Raw genomic sequence first — 21,856 nt, forward strand, 5'->3', positions numbered from 1 at the left:
AAGAAAGCTGAGCGCCTTTGGTACTGTGGTACTGAAGTACTGTGGTACTGAAGAAGACTCTTGAGAGTCCTTTGGACTATAAGGATATCAAACCAGCCCATCCTAAAGGAAATAAGTCCTGAATATTCATTGGAAGGACTGATGCTGAAGCTGAAACTCCAGTACTTTGGCCACCTAATGTGAAGAACTGACTCATTTGAAAAGACCCTGATACTGGGAAGGATTGAAGGCAAGAGGAGAAGGGGACGACAGAGGATGACATGGTTGGATGGCATCACCGACTCGATGAACATGAGTTTAAGTAGACTCCGGGAGTTGGTGATGGACAGGGAAGCCTGGCATGCTGCAGTCCATGGGGTCCCAGAGTCAAATATGACTAAGTGACTGAACTGAAAGCTTTTGAACTAAAAACCACAAAACCCCTCTTAGACCCATGGTTATAATGCATGAAATGCCAGTTCTATAGTGATATGTATTGGAACAAATGCACTTATATAGCAGTTACTGCTTCAGTTTGCAAGCATTATATAGCCACATCTCTACTAATGAATTGGATCCACCTTGATCCCTTTGCAATTGGGTGATAAAGACCCATGGCCCATTACAACGGTTATTTTCATCTTGAAAGATTCCTGACTAACTGTAAAATGTTTTGAGTTTTCTAATTTGATAACACCAGCTTAAAATTTTATCTTTTTGGAAACTGCAAGCACAGAATGCACTAAACAATTATATAGTGTATAACTCTTATGTGCCAGAGGTCAGACTTTGCCCCAGCATTTGATGCAGTAACAACAAGACATCAGATGGCAGGTCTTCGAGATAATTTGACTTATAATTATTTACCTCAGTGATATTTGGTTTTAATATCACACCTCATGGGAAAAAAAATGAGTGTTATTTTACTGTTTTGAAAATTACATGATTTTTGGTATAAGAGCTTTTTATTTAAAGCTGAATTGATTATAATATCCTGTATAAAACTAGTAGGGCTTCCCTGGTGGCTCACATGGTAAAGAATCTGCCTGCAATGTTGGAGACCCAGGTTCGATGCCTGAATCAGGAAGATCCCCTGAAGGAAGTCATGGCAACTCACTCCAGTATTCTTACCTGGAGAATCCCATGAACAGAGGAGCCTGGCAGGCTACAGTCCACGGGGTCATAAAGAGTCGAACACGACTGAGCGACTAGCACACACATAAAACTAGTAGGGGGTTTTGTGTTTCATTCAAACTTTTTTTTTTTCTTTAGTAGTAAAAAGTCAAATAGATACAGCTTAGGGGTAGAGAATTGAGCTATAAATGAACACATCCCTCTCATGTCTTATATTTTCCATAATGATTATAACTGTGTGTGTGCCAAGTGTTATTTAGTTCTCATAGGTACTATAACAGGCACTGTTACTATCCTTACTTTACATATGAGGAAACTGAGGCTAAGTAGTGAATTTTCCCAGTGCCCCACAGCTGTGAAGTGGTAGAAATGGGATTTGGACCCACATGCTGAGTTCATTGTCTAAATGTCATGCTGCCTGTCTCTGAAGCCTTTCCTTTATATTTAAGCTTTATCAATGCTGTTCTCAGTTATTTAAAACTCTAGCCTACAGTTTATGATTTATTGCATTTGTTACCAACCTTAATAGTAGTGATCTTTTATTGAACAACTACTGTGTTCTTGGTATGCATATTATCTAGCATCCAACTTCACCCACAAAACTCTGTGAAATAGAGTTATTCCCATTTTATAAATGAGCAAAGGAAGGTTCAGTGAGGTAAAATAACCTGTCACCAGCTGAAGGGCACATTCAGGTATGACCTAAATCAAATTACACTAGTAAAGTAATGCTTAAAATTCTCCAAGCCAGGCTTCAGCAATATGTGAACTGTGAAGTTCCAGATGTTCAAGCTGGTTTTAGAAAAGGCAGAGGAATCAGAGACTAAATTGCCAACATCCGCTGGATCATGGAAAAAGCAAGAGAGTTCCAGCAAAACATCTATTTCTGCTTTATTGACTATGCCAAAGTCTTTGACTGTGTGGATCACAATAAACTGTGGAAAATTCTGAAAGAGATGGGAATACCAGACCACCTGACCTGCCTCTTGAGAAACCTGTATGCAGGTCAGGAAGCAACAGTCAGAACTGGACATGGAACAACAGACTGGTTCCAAATAGGAAAAGGAGTACGTCAAGACTGTATATTGTCACCGTGCTTATTTAACTTCTATGCAGAGTACATCATGAGAAACGTTGGGCTGGAAGAAGCACAAGCTGAAATCAAGATTGCCAGGAGAAATATCAATAACCTCAGATATGCAGAGGACACCACCTTTATGGCAGAAAGTGAAGAGGCACTAAAGAGCCTCTTGATGAAAGTGAAAGTGGAGAGTGAAAAAGTTGGCTTAAAGCTCAACATTCAGAAAACAAAGATCATGGCATCCGGTCCCATCACTTCATGGCAAATAGATGGGGAAACAGTGGACACAGTGGCTGACTTTATTTTTCTGGGCTCCAAAATCACTGCAGATGGTGATTGCAGCCATGAAATTAAAAGGCGCTTATTCCTTGGAAGGAAAGTTATGACCAACCTAGATAGCATATTCAAGAGCAGAGACATTACTTTGCCAACAAAGGTCCATCTAGTCAAGGCTATGGTTTTTCCAGTAGTCATGTATGGATGTGAGAGTTGGACTATAAAGAAAGCTGAGTGCAGAAGAATTGATGCTTTTGAACTGTGGTATTGGAGAAGACTCTTGAGAGTCCCTTGGACTGCAAGATCCAACCAGTCCATCCTTAAGGAAATCAGTCCTGAATATTCATTGGAAGGACTGATGCTGAAGCTAAAACTCCAATACTTTGGCCACCTGATGCGGAGAGCTGACTCATTTGAAAAGACCCTGATGCTGGGAAAAATTGAAGGCAGGAGGAGAAGGGGACTATAGAGGATGAGATGGCTGGACGGCATCACCAACTCAATGGACATGAGTTTGAGTAAACTCTGGGAGTTGGCGATGGACAGGGAGGCCTGGTGTGCTGTGGTTCATGGGGTCGCAAAGAGTCGGACACAGCTGAGGACTGAACTGAACTGAGCTAAAGGGCATTTGGGTGATGAACAGCGCTCTCCCATCCATCCCCAGGTTCCTTGGATTCCAGAGCCCAGGGGTGCTCTTAGCCACATCCAGTTAACTCCTCATTAATCTTTAATAGCCACTTTTGTTTCATGGGCAGGATGCTTAAGACCACAGATTTTGTTTCACAGTCACTGATTCGTCCTTTCAAAAAGGGCTCAGTATTTATGGAGTCTCTATTATGGGCCAGCCATGCCCATGCCCACCATCCAAGCCCTATCCAAAGCTGACCTGGTAAGCATGCAGGCCAAAGGCTTGGTTTTCTTTGGTCCGTAGTAGCCCATGCTAAGAAAAAAGAGAGGGATAGTGTCTTCATCACCTCCTCCTTCCTGAGCCTGCTCTGGGAGTCTCCAGCTGAGGGAAGTCTTGCTCTCCCAGCCTCTGAATTCCTATCCTGTATATTTTGAGATGTCCAGAGGGCACTTGCTTGCTGGTGATGGCATAAGGTACACAAGTGCTGAGCACAGCACTGGGCACATATAAGGTGCTCAGGTAACATTTTAGTAAAACAGCTTTTTTTTTTTTTTCTTTTCATTTGTTGAAAACCAACCAAACCTTGCTAATGACGTAGGCCATAGGCATTCTCTACAACCAAATCATCTAAATAATTATCACAGGGAAAAAAATTTGACGTGTTCATTTTCCCTGAAAATTTGACACATCTTGCTACTACTAATACAATTACAGATCATCTGACATTGTTTTCCTCATGTGTTCTTTGCTTTGCATAGCTTATATTTCTAAACGTTATTTTAATTCATGTTTCTGTGGTAGCCTTTTTAGGATGTATGAATGGGGATTGAGCTCTTTGCTGTGTTACTTCATTTGCACTGTTTGGCATTTGTGCAGCTCTGGCCCATGAAGAAGGCTAGAGCTGTGATAATCAAAGATAATCAAATTTTGAATCCCATTCAACCCTAATTAGCATAACTCTTTAGTCCTTTGGCCCTCTTCCTTAGTCCTCTCTCCTCCCTGCCAGTTCTGCACGCTCATTTTCCTTGTGCTTTATAGTGAATCTGGCCCCTCTGATCACCGTTTCTTCTCTATCTTACACGGCAAGTATAGAGCCATCACATCTGCAGCGCTCCTGCCTCCCAGCGTTGACGTCCCGCCCACACAAGGATGGTCCTCCAGGACAAATGGTGATTCCTGCTCCCTCGCCCTTCTCTGTTGCAGTTTAAGAATTCCCGGCGAGGCCAGCAGCTAACATGACTGTGCTTTGTGTCCCCACAGGTGAAGAGGAGCTGAGTGTGGAAGAGGATGAGGAAGTGCTGACTCTGCTGTATGACCCATGTTTGAACTGTTACTTTGATCCCCAAACTGGGAAGTACTACGAGTTGATATAACGCCTGCTTCCAGGGCCAAGGATGGCTGCCCCAAGTGGAGCAGGAGAGCAGCTCTGATTCTGTTAAGTTGGCGTTACAAGTGTGTCTCCGGTAGGCCTACAGGATCAGAAAGAACTAAGAGAGATGAAGTCAGTTTGTACATAATGTTCAATGTTAGGACTGCCTACATTCTTTATATAGATGGGTGTGACTTTTCAGAACTGTGAAGGAGTTAATATAGAGACAAGATTGTAGGACTTTGAATTGCTACTTATTTGTTGGTTCTTATCCTATATATAATTCTGTTTACTTCATATACTTTTATGTAAATGAATTAAGAGTTATTCAAATTTTTGCAGTGTTAATGTGTAAATGATGGCTTGATACACAGAAAACGTATTCATATTTAAAAGATGCCTTTTCTTTTATTACCTATTTGTATTAAAAATAAAATATGATGGTCAGAAGAATGCCTTTTAAACTGCTTCTTTTTATTTAACCCACTTCCTTTGCCAGAATATTCCTAGATGGTATTTACTTTTCCTTAGACTTCTAGAAAAGGAATTACTGTGAATTAGTCAGACTTTATGATCATATTTTATTGGCACTGGCCCCACAATTTCCATTTCATTATAGTTCATCCATAGTTTGCCAAAGATCATAACATTGTTAATAACTTCAGCTACTTAGCTCTGTGCTTTTTAAAAAATTATCTATGAATACAAATCTAGCTCTATGGATCCATATTTAGTAAGAAGCCACCCATTTGAGCACTCTACATACCTTACCACTTCTGTGACTTAGACCGGGAGAAATGGAGGAGACTTCCTTTGGTCTTGAAGACTACGCCATTGTAACCCTGCTCATTCCATCACAAGGAAAAAAAAATCACGTGCTTCCTGAATTTGAATAGACTAGCCTTGAATTGTGTGCCAAATATATAAATAATGAGTTCAAGGAAATACTTATTGTATTAGCTTATTGTGTTAGGCATATTTTGTTATTTAATAAAAATTTTATAATAAGAGTACCATTGGAAATGAAAAATTATTGGTGTACAGTTGGATTTAATGGCAATATTATAATTTCATTTAATGTTGCTTGATAAAGGAAATAAGAGCTCTTTTTTTTTTTCAGGAGTAGATTTGTTCAAAGGATTATACATTATTTATAACCATGTTGGTATTTGGTAAACTTTTATTAATTCACAAAGAATACCTTTGTTTTGAATCTTTCTTCAAAATCTTCATACTTACAAAATGCCAAAATTAACTACAGCTTTATAAAACATGCAGAATGATAAAAAGAGTTGGTTGTGACCTTGAAGATTGGAGCAGAACTTGGAAAGCCTTATTACTGCTTTCATGAGTATCAAGATCATCCACATAAATAGAAGCCAATTAAAATTCCATACTAGTTGAGATGTGAAGTTGCAAATATCGAAAAATCATGATGAGCTAAAAGTAATTAAGGATACAAGAGTGCCTCATGAGCCTCTTAACAGAATGCTGCAAGGCCTCTGAGTGGACTCAAGCTAGGACCTAGAAAACTCTGTTGGAGTTCTTGAACTGCAAGCAACAAATACGCTTGATCCCAGAATCCAAAGACTTGTTGAACAGTCAGACTACAGGAGGCACAGGAATCAGGAAGCTCTGGGAATCCTATAGTAGGAACTAACAGGTTCTCTCGATGACGGTCACCAGGATGACAGTGCCCCCTCTTTCTGCCTTGAGACTCTCAGCTGACTTGTCAGTTTTCCCCAGGACCACATGGAATGGGAACTAGGTAGTCCCCAAAGAAGAGGGCCCTGTCAAAACTTGGAGAGGGACACCAAGCAGGCAAAAACAACAGATGTCTACCATGGGTGTCTAAAGATTTTGTTTCTTGTTTATGAGTAGAGAGCAGAGAATTTTTTAGGGTGGTGAAACTACCCTGTATGATACTATAATGATAGGTATATATCATTATACACCTGGTCAGATCCAGAAAATGTCCAGCACCAAGAGTGAACCATAATGCTGTGGACTTTGGATTATTATGATGTGTCATTTTAGGTTCATCCTTGGTTAAAAACAAAAGCACCATTCTGGTGAGTGAGGTTGATAATGGGGGAAGCTACATATGCATAGGGGTAGGGGATGTATGGGAAGTCTCTTAACCTTCCTCTCAATTTTGTTAAAAACTTGCTCTTAAAAAGATTGTCTTTTTAAAAAAATGACATTCAAAATAAATTAAAAATTAAAATGTCTCAGTGGCTCACCTCTCATCCATTTTGCCCATCTCTTCCCTCCATTCTCTACCCAAAATTTTCTCAGCGATTCAGTCTACCCATGGGAACACTTAATGAACCACAGCCCATACATCCAACCACACAGAAATATTAACTTACAGTTTCGATTCAACTATCCCAGACTTGGGATTCCAACTGGCCCACTTTGGTCCAGTGGCCGTCAAGAACCCTCTTCTGTGGATGGTGGAGAAAGGCAGTTAAGGAGTTTCTGATGAACCTAGCAGATGCTCCAAAAGTTATCTACCACGATGTCATATTTTCCACTTTTTTCACTTTGTTTAAAAAGAGTAGCTTCAATTTCTATTGACAAGATTTTTAAGAAGAATTGAAAAATAGAAATAGATGTGCCCCCATGTTGCCAATTTTAAACCAAAATGGTATATCCAGTTTACTTGGAAATTCATTGCTTGGGCTGTGTGGCTTCACCTATCAAATTTTGCTGCATATGAGAATTTCTTGAAAAGTTTATAAAAATATTGATACCTAGGTTCCACCCCCAGAATGTTTTGTTCGACTGGTCTTGGATGCAACCTGGGCATTGGAAACTTTGAAAACCTCCCCTGGCAATTTGAATGTGTAGTCAGTGCTTGAGACCACTGCTGTATGTTAGATCCAGTGTGACGAGAGGACAGATTTGCCTAATCACATGTAGCAGTGAGGGAAAGTTTATATTATTAGTTTCCATTTTTAAGACCTGGATTTCTACTTTCCTCATCAAATGTGTGGTGAACGCATACACTGCAAGTGGATTCTGAAAAAATAGTTTGATTCAATATGGAGATGCATCTCACAATAAGTTGGTATCAATTTGAGAATTAATTAAGTTTCTTGTTTCATATAATTTGGGGTGCAACTTGCAAGTGGCTTTAAGTCTTCAATGTCTAAATTATTATTTAATTACAGAACCCAAGAATTATAGAAAAATAACTGTCAGCTGATTTGTGGCATCAAATCAATGATTTAGCTTCTCTGGCAATTATAATTTTTCTCTAATTTTATTTTCTATTAAAGGAAAAATATTGGCATATGCAAAATACATAGATACTCTTGCGTAATAATTTGCCCCATTGTATTTCTCCATATTTTTAGATTAGCTTCATTTGAATCAGTCGTTTCAACCACATCTTGATTTTTTTTTAAGTACAAACTTTAATACCCAAGAATAGTGTAGTGACAGATTGTCTGACCCGAAGGACAATTAATTAAAAGAACTAATCTTAAAGTTGCCCTTTGGCTTTAATTAAAGATATAGCTGCTGAAAGTTTCTTTTTTAAAAAGCTGTTTAATGACAGCAAGTACAGTATTAAAACTAGGTTTATCCCAGGTTGCCTCCTGTGACTCTCAATCACCAATCAAAATGGCCAGAATAGTGAGGTTTAAGGATCACCTATCCATTTGTCTAGTCAAGGCTATGGTTTTTCCTGTGGTCATGTATGGATGTGAGAGTTGGACTGTGAAGAAGGCTGAGTGCCGAAGAATTGATGCTTTTGAACTGTGGTGTTGGAGAAGATTCTTGAGAGTCCCTTGGACTGCAAGGAGATCCAATCAGTCCATTCTGAAGGAGATCAACCCTGGGATTTCTTTGGAAGGACTGATGCTAAAGCTGAAACTCCAGTACTTTGGCCACCTCATGTGAAGAGTTGACTCATTGGAAAAGACTCTGATGCTGGGAGGGATTGGGGGCAGGAGGAGAAGGGGACGACAGAGGATGAGATGGCTGGATGGCATCACTGACTCGATGGACGTGAGTCTCAGTGAACTCCGGGAGTTGGTGATGGACAGGGAGGCCTGGCGTGCTGCAGTTCATGGGGTCGCAAAGAGTCAGACACGACTAAATGACTGATCTGATCTGATCTCTGATCCACATATGGTTGTGCTTTAGGAGTTCTATTTCATACATCATTCATTTTGCATTGAAGAAAAGTTGATCATAAGGAGAATTCTTGTCAAGCAAATCCTGTTTTCTCTTTTTCTCCCATTATACTAGTTGAGATAGAATCATCTAATTGAGCCTAGAAAGGATAATCAAGTTCATTTCTTTAAACTCTGATTTTATAATTGAGAAAAGTGAGGTTCAGATTGGAAAGTTAATCATCCAAAGGCAATTTGTGTAAGGGAGAATGGAAACCTCTACTTCTCACTTAAAATAGAGTTCTTTTCCCACACTGAGGGAATTCAGTTCAGTTCAGTCGCTCAGTCGTGTCCAACTCTTTGCAATCCCATGAATCATAGCACGCCAGGCCTCCCTGTCCATCACCAACTCCCAGAGTTCACTCAGACTCAGGTCCATCGAGTCAGTGATGCCATCCAGCCGTCTCATCCTCTGGCATCCCCTTCTCCTGCCGCCAATCCCTCCCAGCATCAGGGTCTTTTCCAGTGAGACAACTCTTCACATGAGGTGGCCAAAGTATTGGAGTTTAAGCTTTAGCATCAGTCCTTCCAATAAACACCCAGGACTGATCTCCTTCAGAATGGACTGGTTGGATCTCCTTGCAGTCCAAGGGACTCTCAGGAGTCTTCTCCAACACCACAGTTCAAAAGCATCAACTCTTCAGCACTCAGCCTTCTTCACAGTCCAACTCTCACAGCCATACATGACCCCTGGAAAAACCATAGCCTTGACTAGACGGACCTTTGTTGGCAAAGTAATATGTCTGCTTTCAATATGCTATCTAGGGAATTAAGATGATTCAAATGACAGGTGGACTTCACAGTTATTGTACAGTGGCCACTAGAGGACAGTAGAGTGTCGGGAGTTTGGGTTCTCTGTTCTCAGTGTTTTCTTCTCTTTTGTTTACGTAGATTCTTTCTTCCGTCCATATTATAGCCTTTTTATACTTCAAGGATCAGCATTTCTTAAAGCGTGTTCCAAGAAACAAATTCCATTCGATGTGAATAAATGTATTGGGAGAGCGGAAGAGCCCATGGTCACACAATGTTGGAAAATACTGAAGAAGCAGAAATGGGTCATTGGTCTTTACTGGAGAAAGTCTCGGTGGCTGTAATAATCTAACAAGCATAGGTAATGTCCAAGGAGGAGTGGAATATGTTCAAACTCCTCTGTCCTCAGAACAGTCTTCCAATAGAGCATCTGTCTCAGCGCGGCTGATCCTCCCACAGAACCTCCTGTGAGACAAGCTAATAGATCAGTTCTCCCGTGCCAGTGAGCCCTGACTCCACCAGAACTCCCAGAAATGTGTCTCCGCAAGTGGGTTGGCTGGTCGTGTGAGTGTACCTGGGTCATTTGGTAATGAGAGTAGGGGTTTTGCTTTTCATTTTTTCTGTTGCCCAGATATTTCACAGATCCCTGACCACACTGTAAGATCACTCTCCAGACTCACTTGGCATGTAAAACAAGGTATGCTGAAGCCTGAGCTTTCCTTCAGCCAGAGACTTTGGTCACCTAAGATGAAGAAATTTTTCTCACGTATTTTAAATTGTACAAACTTTTAACGGTAGGTGATACAGTTAACATACAACAAAGGATAAATCTAAGTTACAATTCATTCATCATGGATATTGGAGCTTTACATCTTAATGAATATTTGAGTTCTGATTTGGGTGGCTATAATGTAATCTAGAATCACATTAAGTCAAAATAATTTGACTTATAAGGATTAAATAACCAATAAACATGGGCCACAGATAACACTAATTTTTACTCCTGACATATTCTCCTGTAGTTAATCACCTGTAATCCTGTGAAGCAGTACAGAAGTGAAGTGTGGAGATGGTATTGATTGGTTTTCATCAGCCTGATTTATCACTGTCAGTGTTTATGCTGAACCCGGCAAGACTTAAGCACATAAACTCACTCCTAATAGTAATAAGTATTGCCAATATTTTAACCTGTGGATCAAGCGATGTTATCTCTCATTTGTTGTACATAATACTTCCAAAGAAATGGGGCAGGGGAGGGAGGGTTACCCTGGGGACCTTAATAATGAGATAAACACAGTAAGGAGTATTTGGCTTAAGTCTAGGAGAGGAAATTACTGTTCATTTATTTTTGATAATATATCACTCTGAAATATAATTTATATTAATGGTGACGACTCAGTAATCTGTAGGTAAATCATGAGATGGGATTAATACCATCCCCAGTTTTGCTTTTCAGCTTCCCAAACTCAAAATTATCTTAGTTGAAAGAAAATCAGTCAAAATTTCCCCTTTTGTTTTTCCTACTGTATGAAAAAAATGATTCGGACATTTCAACCCCTGAAGACTTAGAAACTTTTTAACCAACTCAATCCAAGAGAGCTTTCCTTTTTCTTTAAAACCTTTGACTGGTCAAAGAAATTAAATTGATAGTATCCTCTTGTGGGCTAATTCTAGTAAGCAGAATATCTTTTTACCCCTAATTCTTGTCTGTCTTTGAATTTTTATATCTAAATATTTCTAAAAATTAATCTAGGTGTCTAGATACACACAACATACTTATAGTACATTTTAATTCACTTAGTTCAAGAGGTTTGTTTTTTTATATATATATTTTTATTTGGCTGTACCGGTCTTAGTTGTGGCATGCAGGAATCTTTAGTTGCAACATTCAAAGTCCTAGTTGTGGCATGTGAGATCTAATTCCCTGACCAGGGATCGAACCTTGGGCCTCATGCATTGGGATTATAGAGTCTTAGCCACTGGCCCACCAAGGAAATCCCTCAAAAGCTTTTAATCCTTTTAGGTCAGGTACTTCTCAAGAACATCTGCCATTATCAAAGGAGGTTTGACCAGGGGGAAATAAAGGTGGCATCATTTGTTAGCTAAACATAAGGATCTATGGTTGCTCCAAAGACCAGATAAATAGAATAATAATTAATTCCAAAAGATTCCTGTTATAATTTGCTCTGCTTAGCAGATATGTTTCCCTGGCAATGTCTATGCTGCTGCTGCTAAGTCGCTTCAGTCGTGTCCGACTCTGCAACCCCATAGACAGCAGCCCACCAGGCTCCACCATCCCTGGGATTCTCCAGGCAAGAACACTAGAGTGGGTTGCCATTTCCTTCTCCAGTGCATGAAAGTGAAAAGTGAAAGTGAAGTCATTCAGTCGTATCCGACCCTCAGCGACCCCATGGACTGCAGCCTACCAGGCTCCTCCGTCCATGGGATTTTCCAGGCAAGAGTACTGGAGTGGGGTGCCATTGCCTTCTCCAGGCAATGTCTATAGCCTTAGTTTAAAAGGGATATCACTGTTTTCATTTCTGCTATAATCTTTGAGATGGTTCCATGTTTTGCCACTTGCTACTTTCTGTCTAATCTGAAAACAGCCTTGCCTGCATGTTGTAGTTATCTGGAGACTCAAAAAATGCTGCTACCTGGGTCCACCCCTGGGGATTCCTACCTCCTCTAACCTGGGCTGTGACCTGTTTTAAAGCAGCCAAGGCTGAGACCTGACCCATTCTCATTTATCCTTTTTACATCTCCGCTTTACTTGCAGTGGTGCCAGACAAATAGTGTAAAGGTTCCCAAGGGCGTGTGGTGTCAATGGCTTTTAACAGTTTCAGTCAACAAACCATCACTTGATGGATTTCACCTATGGGCAATTTAATACTGTTCTAAAAACTTGCTTTAGCCCACGTGGTTGACAACCACCAAAATGGAAGATGCGACTTTTTTTTTGCTTTACTCTCTTCATTCTGGTCTTACATACATTCCAAACTAAATTACTCATTCTGCTTGCTGGTGTCAGATTATATATTTTGTTAATGGCCATACCTGGGTTTCAGCTTCCAAATCAACCAAGGACAGAAGGCTTACTGAGTGACTGCAGGAAAGTGATTGGAGCCTCTGTTGTCTTTGTTGCTTGTTTTTTTAATTTTTATTGAAGTATAGTTGCTTTACAATGTTGTGTTAGTTTCTGCTGTACAGCAAAGTGAATCAGCTGTACATGTATATGTATCCCCTCTCTTGGATTTCCTTCCTATTAGGACACCACAGAGCACTGTCCCTGTGCTATACAGTAGGTTCTCATTAGTTATCTATTTTATACATAGTATCAATAGTGTGTGTATATATATATATATATATTTGTCAATCCCAATCTCCGAATTCATCACACTCCCACTTTTCCGCTCCCCTTGGTGTCCATATGTTTGTTCTCTATGTCTGTATCTCTATTTCTGTTTTGCACGTAAGATCATCTGTACCATTTTCCTATATTCCACATAGATGAGTTAATATACAATGTTTGTTTTTCTCTGTCTGACGTACTGCACTCTGCATGACCATCTATCTCTAGGTCCGTCCACATTGAAACCTCTGTCTTAAGATCTTGAAATTACTTTGTGTGCACACGTCTGAATGTGTATTCTATAACTAGAATCCATCAGTGCACAAAACCATTCTTGACTTGGTATCGTTAAGTTAAATACTGTTGAGAAGTCTAAAGAATCTTCCCATTAATAGTAGCTTTTAGTGAGTCAGATGCATTTTTCTTCCACATAAAAATGTCCTTTTCCCCAATCTGAGCAAAGATACAGAGCAATAGCTTTCCATGTTTCTGTACGTGTGGCATACTTCTCAATATGAGAATTATGGAAGAAGCACTGGGAATTAAAAGCTTGTTTAAATCAGTCCTATAATAGTCACAACCCTTTTGTAAAGTCTTTTTTACACAGCAGTGAATGGGAGGTGCTTTGGACTGTAAAGAAAATAAGGCAGTTGCTGTACAGTGAGGTGACACTGTGCAGAAAAGACTGGGAAGGGAAAGTAAGAATGGAGGTCGACAAACCAGTTCTCACCAGTTCAGCAGGGACTGAAGGACCATAGGTCCTGACCGAAGAATCTTTGCTGAGCATACATGGGGTGACACCCATTGTGGGGTGAGATTGTAGGTCAGTCTTGTCTAAAATTTTAAAGGACTGTTTCACCCCAGCAATATGGATGCAGATAAATGAACTGCCTATGAAAAAGCGCTTAGCATGTGATTGGCGCTTAGTGTATGCTCACTGTTGTGGTTATTATTTATGCCTGCTCCTAGTGGGCCAGGAGCTTTCAGATTTGAACATCTGGTGATACATTACAATAGCTATGGCATCATTCCTAGAAGTATGAATGGTGTATAGATATATATACATGTAAGTATATAAGTTAGAATTTCATAGTTTGCTGTGAGACTAAGCTTTTAAAAGTGTTTTGTCAGTACTCTGAAAGCATGAAAGTATTAGCTCCTCAAATAGACCATTTAAAAGAAAATAACAGTTGCCTAAGAATTGAGGAAAATAAAGCTAATGCCAATTACAGATGTAACACCTGAGACCATGCAGTTGGAAAATTTCTGGATATGCCAGAAATTCTCCAAAGCTGTATTTATTCAATATTTGTAACAATGCAGATCTGACCCCAATAATTGACTCCCACTATGTATTTTCAGTCTTAAGTCCTGAGTAAAGGCCAATCAACAGCTCCTTTGCAAAACAAAGATTTCAAAAATGATCCATTCCAAGCCACGCAGCTCTTGTATGTTGAAGGTTTTTAGTTTTGTTCTTCATGGTGTATGTTGGTGTAGGATTATTCAAAGCAGTCTTTCTAGCTCAACTCATTTTATCTGTTAATATACATTTTATCTGAGGGCATATGAAGAGTATTGAAATATTAAACTGTATTTGTTTAAACAACTATATGCAGGTCAGGAAGCAACAGTTAGAACTAGACATGGCACAACAGACTGGTTCCAAATAGGAAAAGGAGTACGTCAAGGCTGTATATTGTCACCCTGCTTATTTAACTTCTATACAGAGTACATCATGAGAAACGCTGGGCTGGAAGAAGCACAAGCTGGAATCAAGATTGCCAAGAGAAATATCAATAACCTCAGATATGCAGATGACACCACCCTTATGGCAGATAGTGAAGAGGAACTAAAAAGCCGCTTGATGAAAGTGAAAGAGGAGAGTGAAAAAGTTGGCTTAAAGCTCAACATTCAGAAAACAAAGATCATGGCATCTGGTCCCATCACTTCATGGCAAATAGATGGGCAAACAGTGGAAACAGTGTCAGACTTTATTTTTCTGGGCTCCAAAGTCACTGCAGATGGTGACTGCAGCCAGGAAATAAAAAGATGCTTACTCCTTGGAAGAAAAGTTAGGACCAACCTAGATAGCATATTGAAAAGCAAAGACATTACTTTGCCAACAAAGGTTCGTCTAGTCAAGGCTATGGTTTTTCCAGTGGTCATGTATGGATGTGAGAGTTGGACTGTGAAGAAAGCTGAGCGCCGAAGAATTGGTGCTTTTGAACTGTGGTGTTGGAGAAGACTCTTGAGAGTCCCTTGGACTGCAAGGAGATCCAACCAGTCCATTCTGAAGGAGATCCGTCCCGGGTGTTCTTTGGAAGGAATGATGCTAAAGCTGAAACTCCAGTACTTGGGCCACCTCATGCGAAGAGTTGATTCATTGGAAAAGACTCTGATGCTGGGAGGGATTGGGGGCAGGAGGAGAAGGGGACGACAGAGGATGAGATGGCTGGATGGCATCACTGACTCGATGGACGTGAGTCTCAGTGAACTCCGGGAGTTGGTGATGGACAGGCAGGCCTGGCGTGCTGCGATTCATGGGGTCGCAAAGAGTCAGACACGACTGAGTGACTGAACTGAACTGTTTAAACAGAGTCTGTAGTCCAGATTTTATATGATTTCTATCTGGCTTTCTTCCCCTTAGGCCACATTACTGAGGTGTTCTAATAATTGGATGAGATTATGTGAAAAAGTTACAGAGATAACTATTTTCAGCTTTGCCTTTATTTGTTATTTGGAAGGCCAGCCATCCACTACATATGTTTCTCCCCAAATTTCTAACTATAATAGAACTTCATGACAAGTTATAGATACAGAAAAGTTCACCAAAGAAATACTGATACCCCAAAACCCATGGCTTTCCACCACTTTTGGTGGTGTTTGCTGCCGTTGACAACTGACAGAAGGACGGTAATTCACAATTCCCTCCGTCGCGGTTTTCACTAAGACTTTCCTGCCACACTGGGTGTTATAAACCCATAAGGGTGAGAAGCAGTTTTTCTCCTGACTCTCTGTTCTCCAGCTAATTCCAGCACCATCAGGTTTTATTTCCATCTCCAGCACCAAGGTGTAAAAACGAATTGTGCACGTCAGCCTCTGAAACTGTGTATAATAAACTCCTCATAATGCTTTCTGACACGATAATTTCATCCACCTGAAGTGATAAAGGGCATTTAAAAGATCTCTCTTATTAATCCTAGACCAACCCGAGATTCTGCTATCGCTCTGCCACATGGTCACATGCCGTCTACAGCCTTACCATAACAATTACTGTTTCAAGTATATATACAAAATGCAGTGGTTTTTTTAAATGCATTCCTATGGTATTCCTGTAGCGTTTCTACTGATCTGAATTTAACAAATACCATCAGATTATACACTGAAGGGAAAACTGTCCATTTTCTTTCATCTAACCTAATGATTCCTCAAGGCAGACTTTGGACTACAACTGCTCAATAGTTTTTCTGCCCCCGGATTTAAACCATGACCTCTGAATAAAAATGACTCTCTTGTCAAACGTCAGTAAATCGCTATAAGGAATGACAATGACAATCTTTACAACAATTCTTTGAAATAGGCAGTAGCCCATTTAATAAATTTTAGTACATTTCTCATGGGCTGAAAAAAAATTTTAATTAGACTTTTTTAAAAAGTATACGTACAACAGATAAGACACTGAGACACAGACAGGCTCAGGAGCTCTCCTGAGTGATAACATAGGGACCTGTCAAGACTGGCTGACATCAGATCTCATGCCTCACCTGTGGGCAGCACCATGGACCAGCCATCGTGGTTGTGCTGGCCACAATCCATATTGGTTGTTGATGGAGGAAAGTGTTCATCTCACTTGCTTCCTGCATAAATGTTACCTCCATGGTTGCAGCTTGAAAAATATTTTTTCCTGCTTATCTGTTGCACGTATACTTTTTTTAAAAAGTCTAATTAAAATTTTTTTTCAGTCCATGAGAAATGTACTATATATTCTAAATACATTTTAAGCTTACAGGTGTTTTTCGCATTAGGAGCCTTTTTTGTAAAGGAGAAATGTTAGGCATGGAGTGTAGGTGTCCTTTCAAAAATCCATTTCTCCTCCTCAAGGCATCCTTCTTACTCTTGCCTTCCCCCTGGTGTTTCTATAGTAACCTGGCATCCTCAGCTCCCACCTTTTTGTTGGCACTCAAAGATCATTTATAATCAGTCCTCCACTTGTTCTGCAATTGCGCCTTTCAATTCATAACACAACAGATAGTGTGTAAGTTTAACAGGACCCGCTGCATTTCTTATCTTGAGTTAAACTCACATGTTCAGAGGAGTGAAAATATCAAGAAACGTGGTGCTGTCAGATTTAGCTTTCAGTTTCACAGCTAATGGAAAAGAGCCATGCTGGTTTCTGGGATCCTGGGAGTCAGCCTCAGCCACTCACGCCCGTTACCTTCTGCCACTGCTTTCTCCATGAAGATTATAACTGACCAGGGATGCAGTCACATCCAAGAAATCCAAGTTTCAGAAACTTCTGTTCTAAAGTCAGTGTCCCCCCTACCCTACCTTTGTAAGAAGCCTCTGGGTCTCCAGAACAGAATATGATAGAGCTTTTTTGACACATCCATAATCAAGCAAATTCTATATTCTGGCCTTGTCGTGGAAGAGGCATAAGAGCCATTCACATTGGGCCTCGTGATCACAAAGGCCTTCGCATCGTCTCCAAGCAGGATCGGACACACCAGCGGGGCACTTCACAGCCTCCAGCAGAGAAAACGGTCCTCCTTCAGCTTCAAAGTGAGGTTGCATTACTGAACCAACTCCCTGTAGTGTAGGATGAATTACTTTTTAAAAAATAAACTATTTTATGAATACCTCAAGTACATTGCATCCGTCACTTGGGAAGATGGAAAGAGTTGACTGATCCAATGAAAACATTCAAATTATCCAGATAAGCTCCATTCATAATTTTTTTCCAACCATAGTCTCCCCTGTCTCAAGCAATGGCAAACCCATCCTTCTGGTTGCTGAGACAGACAACTTGGAAGGAATCTTGTTTCCCTCCTTTCTCTCACACTCCACTTTAAGACTGTCGAGAAATCCTACAGACTTTATCCTCAATATATCCAGATTCCCACTGCTGCCCACCATGCTCACCATCGTCACCCTGCACCAGTACCGCTGTCCTCTGTCATGGTCTCACTGCAGTAGCCTACTCACTGCTCTGCCTGCCTTGCCCATCGCCCTGGCAAACACCACCATTCTATTTTCAGATGACACCCAGCATGAGCCCTTAAAAACATATCAGGTCACTCATCTACTCAAACCTTCCAGGGGATTTCAACTTGCAATAATGGTTGGAACTAATTCATTATAGACCAAGCCTCTCTTTGTTAACAACTGAAAAGCCTCCAAAAAAAGAAAAAAAGAGAAGAAAAAGAAAAACAAACAAAAACTTAGTCATTTTGGACTGCTATAACAGAATACCATAGACTGGGTAGCTTAAACAAACATTTATTTCTCTTAGTTCTAGAAGCTGGGATTCCAAGATCAAGATACTAGTAGATTCAGTGTCTGGTGAGGGCCTTCTTTCAAGTCCAGTTGGCTTCCTTAGTGACTTCTTCCAAATATTTAAAAGAAAGAAATAATATTAATCTTGTATATACTCTTCCAGAAAATAAAGAAAAACACTTTCAGTTATGAGACTAGCATAACCTTGATCTAACCTTGACCTAACCCATGCAAAACCTTCAAGACAGGTATCTGGGTACTCTTTATATGTTTTGTAAACATGCTGGCTGCTTTGAATTTAACCTACTTAGAGTAATCATTGGCTCTTACCTTTTACTCTCACTTCTTACTTTCTGATTATGTAGCTACATGTTCATCAGGTTGCAATAACTCAATACACATTGCTAGCTCTCTCTGCACTCTGCTACTGCTGCCTGCCCTCTGCTGCCCCCTGGAAGTGAAGTATGGCTTCAAGCCTTGCTTTAGCCAATAAAATGTGAGCAGAAGTGACGTGTGTCACTTCCAGGTGGGAGATAAAAGCTGGCACAGTCTGCCACTTGCTTCTTCTCTTTCTGGCAGCTGCAACATTTGAGGTGCTGATTTCTCCATCAGCCTGGATCCTGGAAGGAGGAGGAAAAAATGACCATGGGAAAGACAAGCCCAATAGGTTCCATAGGGCTCAGTAGTCTCAGTAGTCAAGAGCGGCACATCTTTAACAGAACTGTGAATGTAACTGTGGAACATGGAGATGATCAGAATCAAATAGATAAGAATCCGATTAAGTTTTTGAGAGAGTTGTAATAGCCAGAGAAAACAGGAGTCTGGAGTAAAAACGTTTATGACTGTTGAAAATTTAAAACCACTCTTTGACCTCCAGTCTTCCTCAGATAGGAAGGAGGCTGAGAAAGCTGTTTGGCCCCCAAGGAGACACATGCTCCAATGCTTACTTCAGAGGTGGCCAAAGAAATTAAAGGTAAAGGAAAACTTTCCAGAATATGGATCTACATGGACAGGAAAGCAGCAGAATCCAGACCTAATCAAAGAAGATCCCCCACTCGCAGGACAGGGGCTGGCCCTCTACGTCTGCCAGCAAAATCTGGCGATCTGCAGAATCGCCATGCGGTAGCAGCTGCTTCACCGTCACGGCAGTTATGCTGTCCCTCTTCCACCAGTGCATTTTGGGTGTTATATGTAACTTGTCATTTTAATTCCCAGATCTCCAGATTAACAAAACCCATATTCAGACCTGACAGAGAGACCACACCCATTACCCTAAGACCCTGCTATTTAAGCCAGATGCTGTTGAAGGATGAGACTTCGGATGTTTTCCCTGGGGAAAGGTGAGTGCATTTTGCCTGCAGGTTGGAGTACAAACCAAGCATTTGTCTAGCAGAAGGGTGCACTGTTGTCGTCACTGATGCAACTCACCAGTATGTCCAGCTCTTTGCCTCCCAGAGTGGTAGGGCTGCACTTCCAGTCCCTCTGGGGTTAGGTGGCACCAGATCGTCTCTTCTGATTGTTATTTAGTTGCTCAGTCATGTCCGACTCTTTGCAACCCCATGGACTGCAGCACGCTGGGCTTCTCTGTCCTTCACCATCTCCTGGAGCTTGCTCAAACTCATGTCCATTGAGTCAGTGATGCCATCCAACCATCATTTGATTGGTGAGTTGCAAGTAAAAGTGATGGATCACTTTCCCACTGAGCATTTTTCTTGCCTTCCTAGCATGGACATCTGCGTGGGTCTGTCAGCCTGGGTCCTTGACAGACTATGAGTGTGCTAGTGAGGGCAAGAAATAAGCCTTCATTGTCTTGAGCTTAGAGCTGAGGGTTGTTTCTGCAGCATAACCTGGTTCTCACTGAGACTCTTTTGAAACCAAGAATCTCATCTCTGGAGAAATTCTAGTTATTTACCTTACACAATTCTTCTGATGATGAAGCCATGAACCTTCCTCAGTGAGCTAAAATGGTGTTGAAATCCTCAGATACCAACCCAAACCCCTAATCAGTAACTCACTGTCACTAACTCTCAAGAACAGCTAAGGAACTTTCATTGAACTGCCCTCCTGATGAATTAGGGCTTCCCTGGTGGCTCAGACAGTAAAGAATCTGCCTGCAACGTGGAAGACCTGGGTTCAATCCCTGGGTTGGGAAGATTCCCCTGGAGAAGGGAATGGCTGCCTACTCCAGTGTTCTTCCCTGGGGAATTTCAGGGACAGAGGAGCCTGGCAGGCTATAGTCCATGGGGTCGTAAAGAGACGGACACAACGGAGCGAAGAAGTTAAGGACGTGGTAGAAAGAAAAGTCTCTCAGTGTGTCTAGAATTAGAAATATAAATAACTCTGTTTTAGTCTAAAAGTGGTGACTTTAAAGCAATTACTTGGAGGGAGGGTCAGGATGGGGAATACATGGACACCCATGGCTGATTCATGTGAATGTATGGCAAAAACCACCACAACATTGTAAAGTAATTAGCCTCCAATTAAAATAAATTTTAAAAAATAAATAAATAAGGCAATTACTTGAACTTCTAAGAGTGCTGAAACCTTCCAAGCTAGACCTGGCACCGTTGTCATTGGTATTGAGATGATGCAAATATTTCACAGTTCTCTAGTCCCCTCCGGAGTAACAGTAGCAGAGCCTCTGTTCCTCTCACCCCAACCGACCAAAATGTAGCCCAGTTCTTCCTGGGACCCCCCCAAATGGAGCTCGCTGGCTCTACCATCCAGCTCAGTCAGCTGCTTGCTGAGGCCCATTTCCGAATCCAAAACACTGCTGCTCCCAAGGTTATAGTTACCCTTCTCACCATCTGCAAGACAAACAATGAGATTTGGGGGGAGTCTCCAGGCCTGAGAAAGTCCCCTAAGGGGAGAGGAAGAGCCGCCTGACCCCTACAGCCCAACCTGCAACTCCCCAGTCCTCTCACCAGCAGGGAGGCCATCCTTTCAAAAGGTCTGAACCACAGCATCCTGCACCAAAGAGTTTGTAGCTGTGCTGCTTCCCCCAGCCGGGCGAGTGAATGTCCCCCCATTTCCACATCAGATACTGCAGAAAAACAGCCCAGCTAGTGAATGTCCTCCCCACCCCGTATCCATGTTAGATACCCCAGAATAAGAGCAAAAATGGTGCTTCAGAGCCTGTGTTTTCCATTAGATGTCACCAGCTTTTTTTTTTAAGCTGCCGTTGTCCCTCCTCGTAGACAAAGAGGTGTCGTTAAACTCTCCCCCACTCCACCACCTTAACCATAGAGAAAACAGTCATTGAGAATACCACAGACCGGGCATTGCTTGCATTATTTAACTGTCACACTAGCCCTGAGGGGAAGTTCCACTTACACTGCACTTGGCAAATGCAAAAGCCGAGGACCAGAGTCAGAATGGATCTGCCCAAGGTCACCTAGCTACGGGGGGTAAGGGGAGACAAAGACCTGCCTGTCAGCACAGTCCACTCATTACCATGGCTCCCATCGCCTCCCATCAAGCAAACAGGATCACAGAATAAATTGCTGCTTATCAATACCTACCTTAGTCACCAATAAAGGTGCAAGAATGCTCCCGCACTCCAAAGTCAGAAAAGTTTCCAAGAAAGAGGGAAAAGTTTCTTGTGGAGAGAGAA

The 21,856-nt window shown here is 41.2% G+C and overlaps 1 protein-coding gene across 7 annotated transcripts in view; it reads left to right on the top strand.

Moving 5' to 3' along the window:
- The window catches only part of CFAP20DC (CFAP20 domain containing), a 260,052-nt gene extending 255,132 nt beyond the window's left edge, over nucleotides 1-4,920 (top strand). For 6 of the 7 annotated variants that reach the window (XM_025272915.3, XM_025272909.3, XM_025272917.3 and 3 more), the window contains one exon: nucleotides 4,359-4,920. In XM_025272915.3, the coding sequence (XP_025128700.3) occupies nucleotides 4,359-4,471 (113 nt within the window). In that variant the 3' untranslated portion in view covers nucleotides 4,472-4,920. Of the gene's footprint in view, nucleotides 1-4,190; nucleotides 4,268-4,358 lie in introns of all 7 variants that reach the window. The other variant, XM_044934048.2, reaches the window with a different exon arrangement.
- Nucleotides 4,921-21,856: the final 16,936 nt, after the last annotated feature.

The sequence above is a fragment of the Bubalus bubalis genome, chromosome 21 (assembly GCF_019923935.1).
Source record: "Bubalus bubalis isolate 160015118507 breed Murrah chromosome 21, NDDB_SH_1, whole genome shotgun sequence".
NCBI lineage: Eukaryota > Metazoa > Chordata > Mammalia > Artiodactyla > Bovidae > Bubalus > Bubalus bubalis.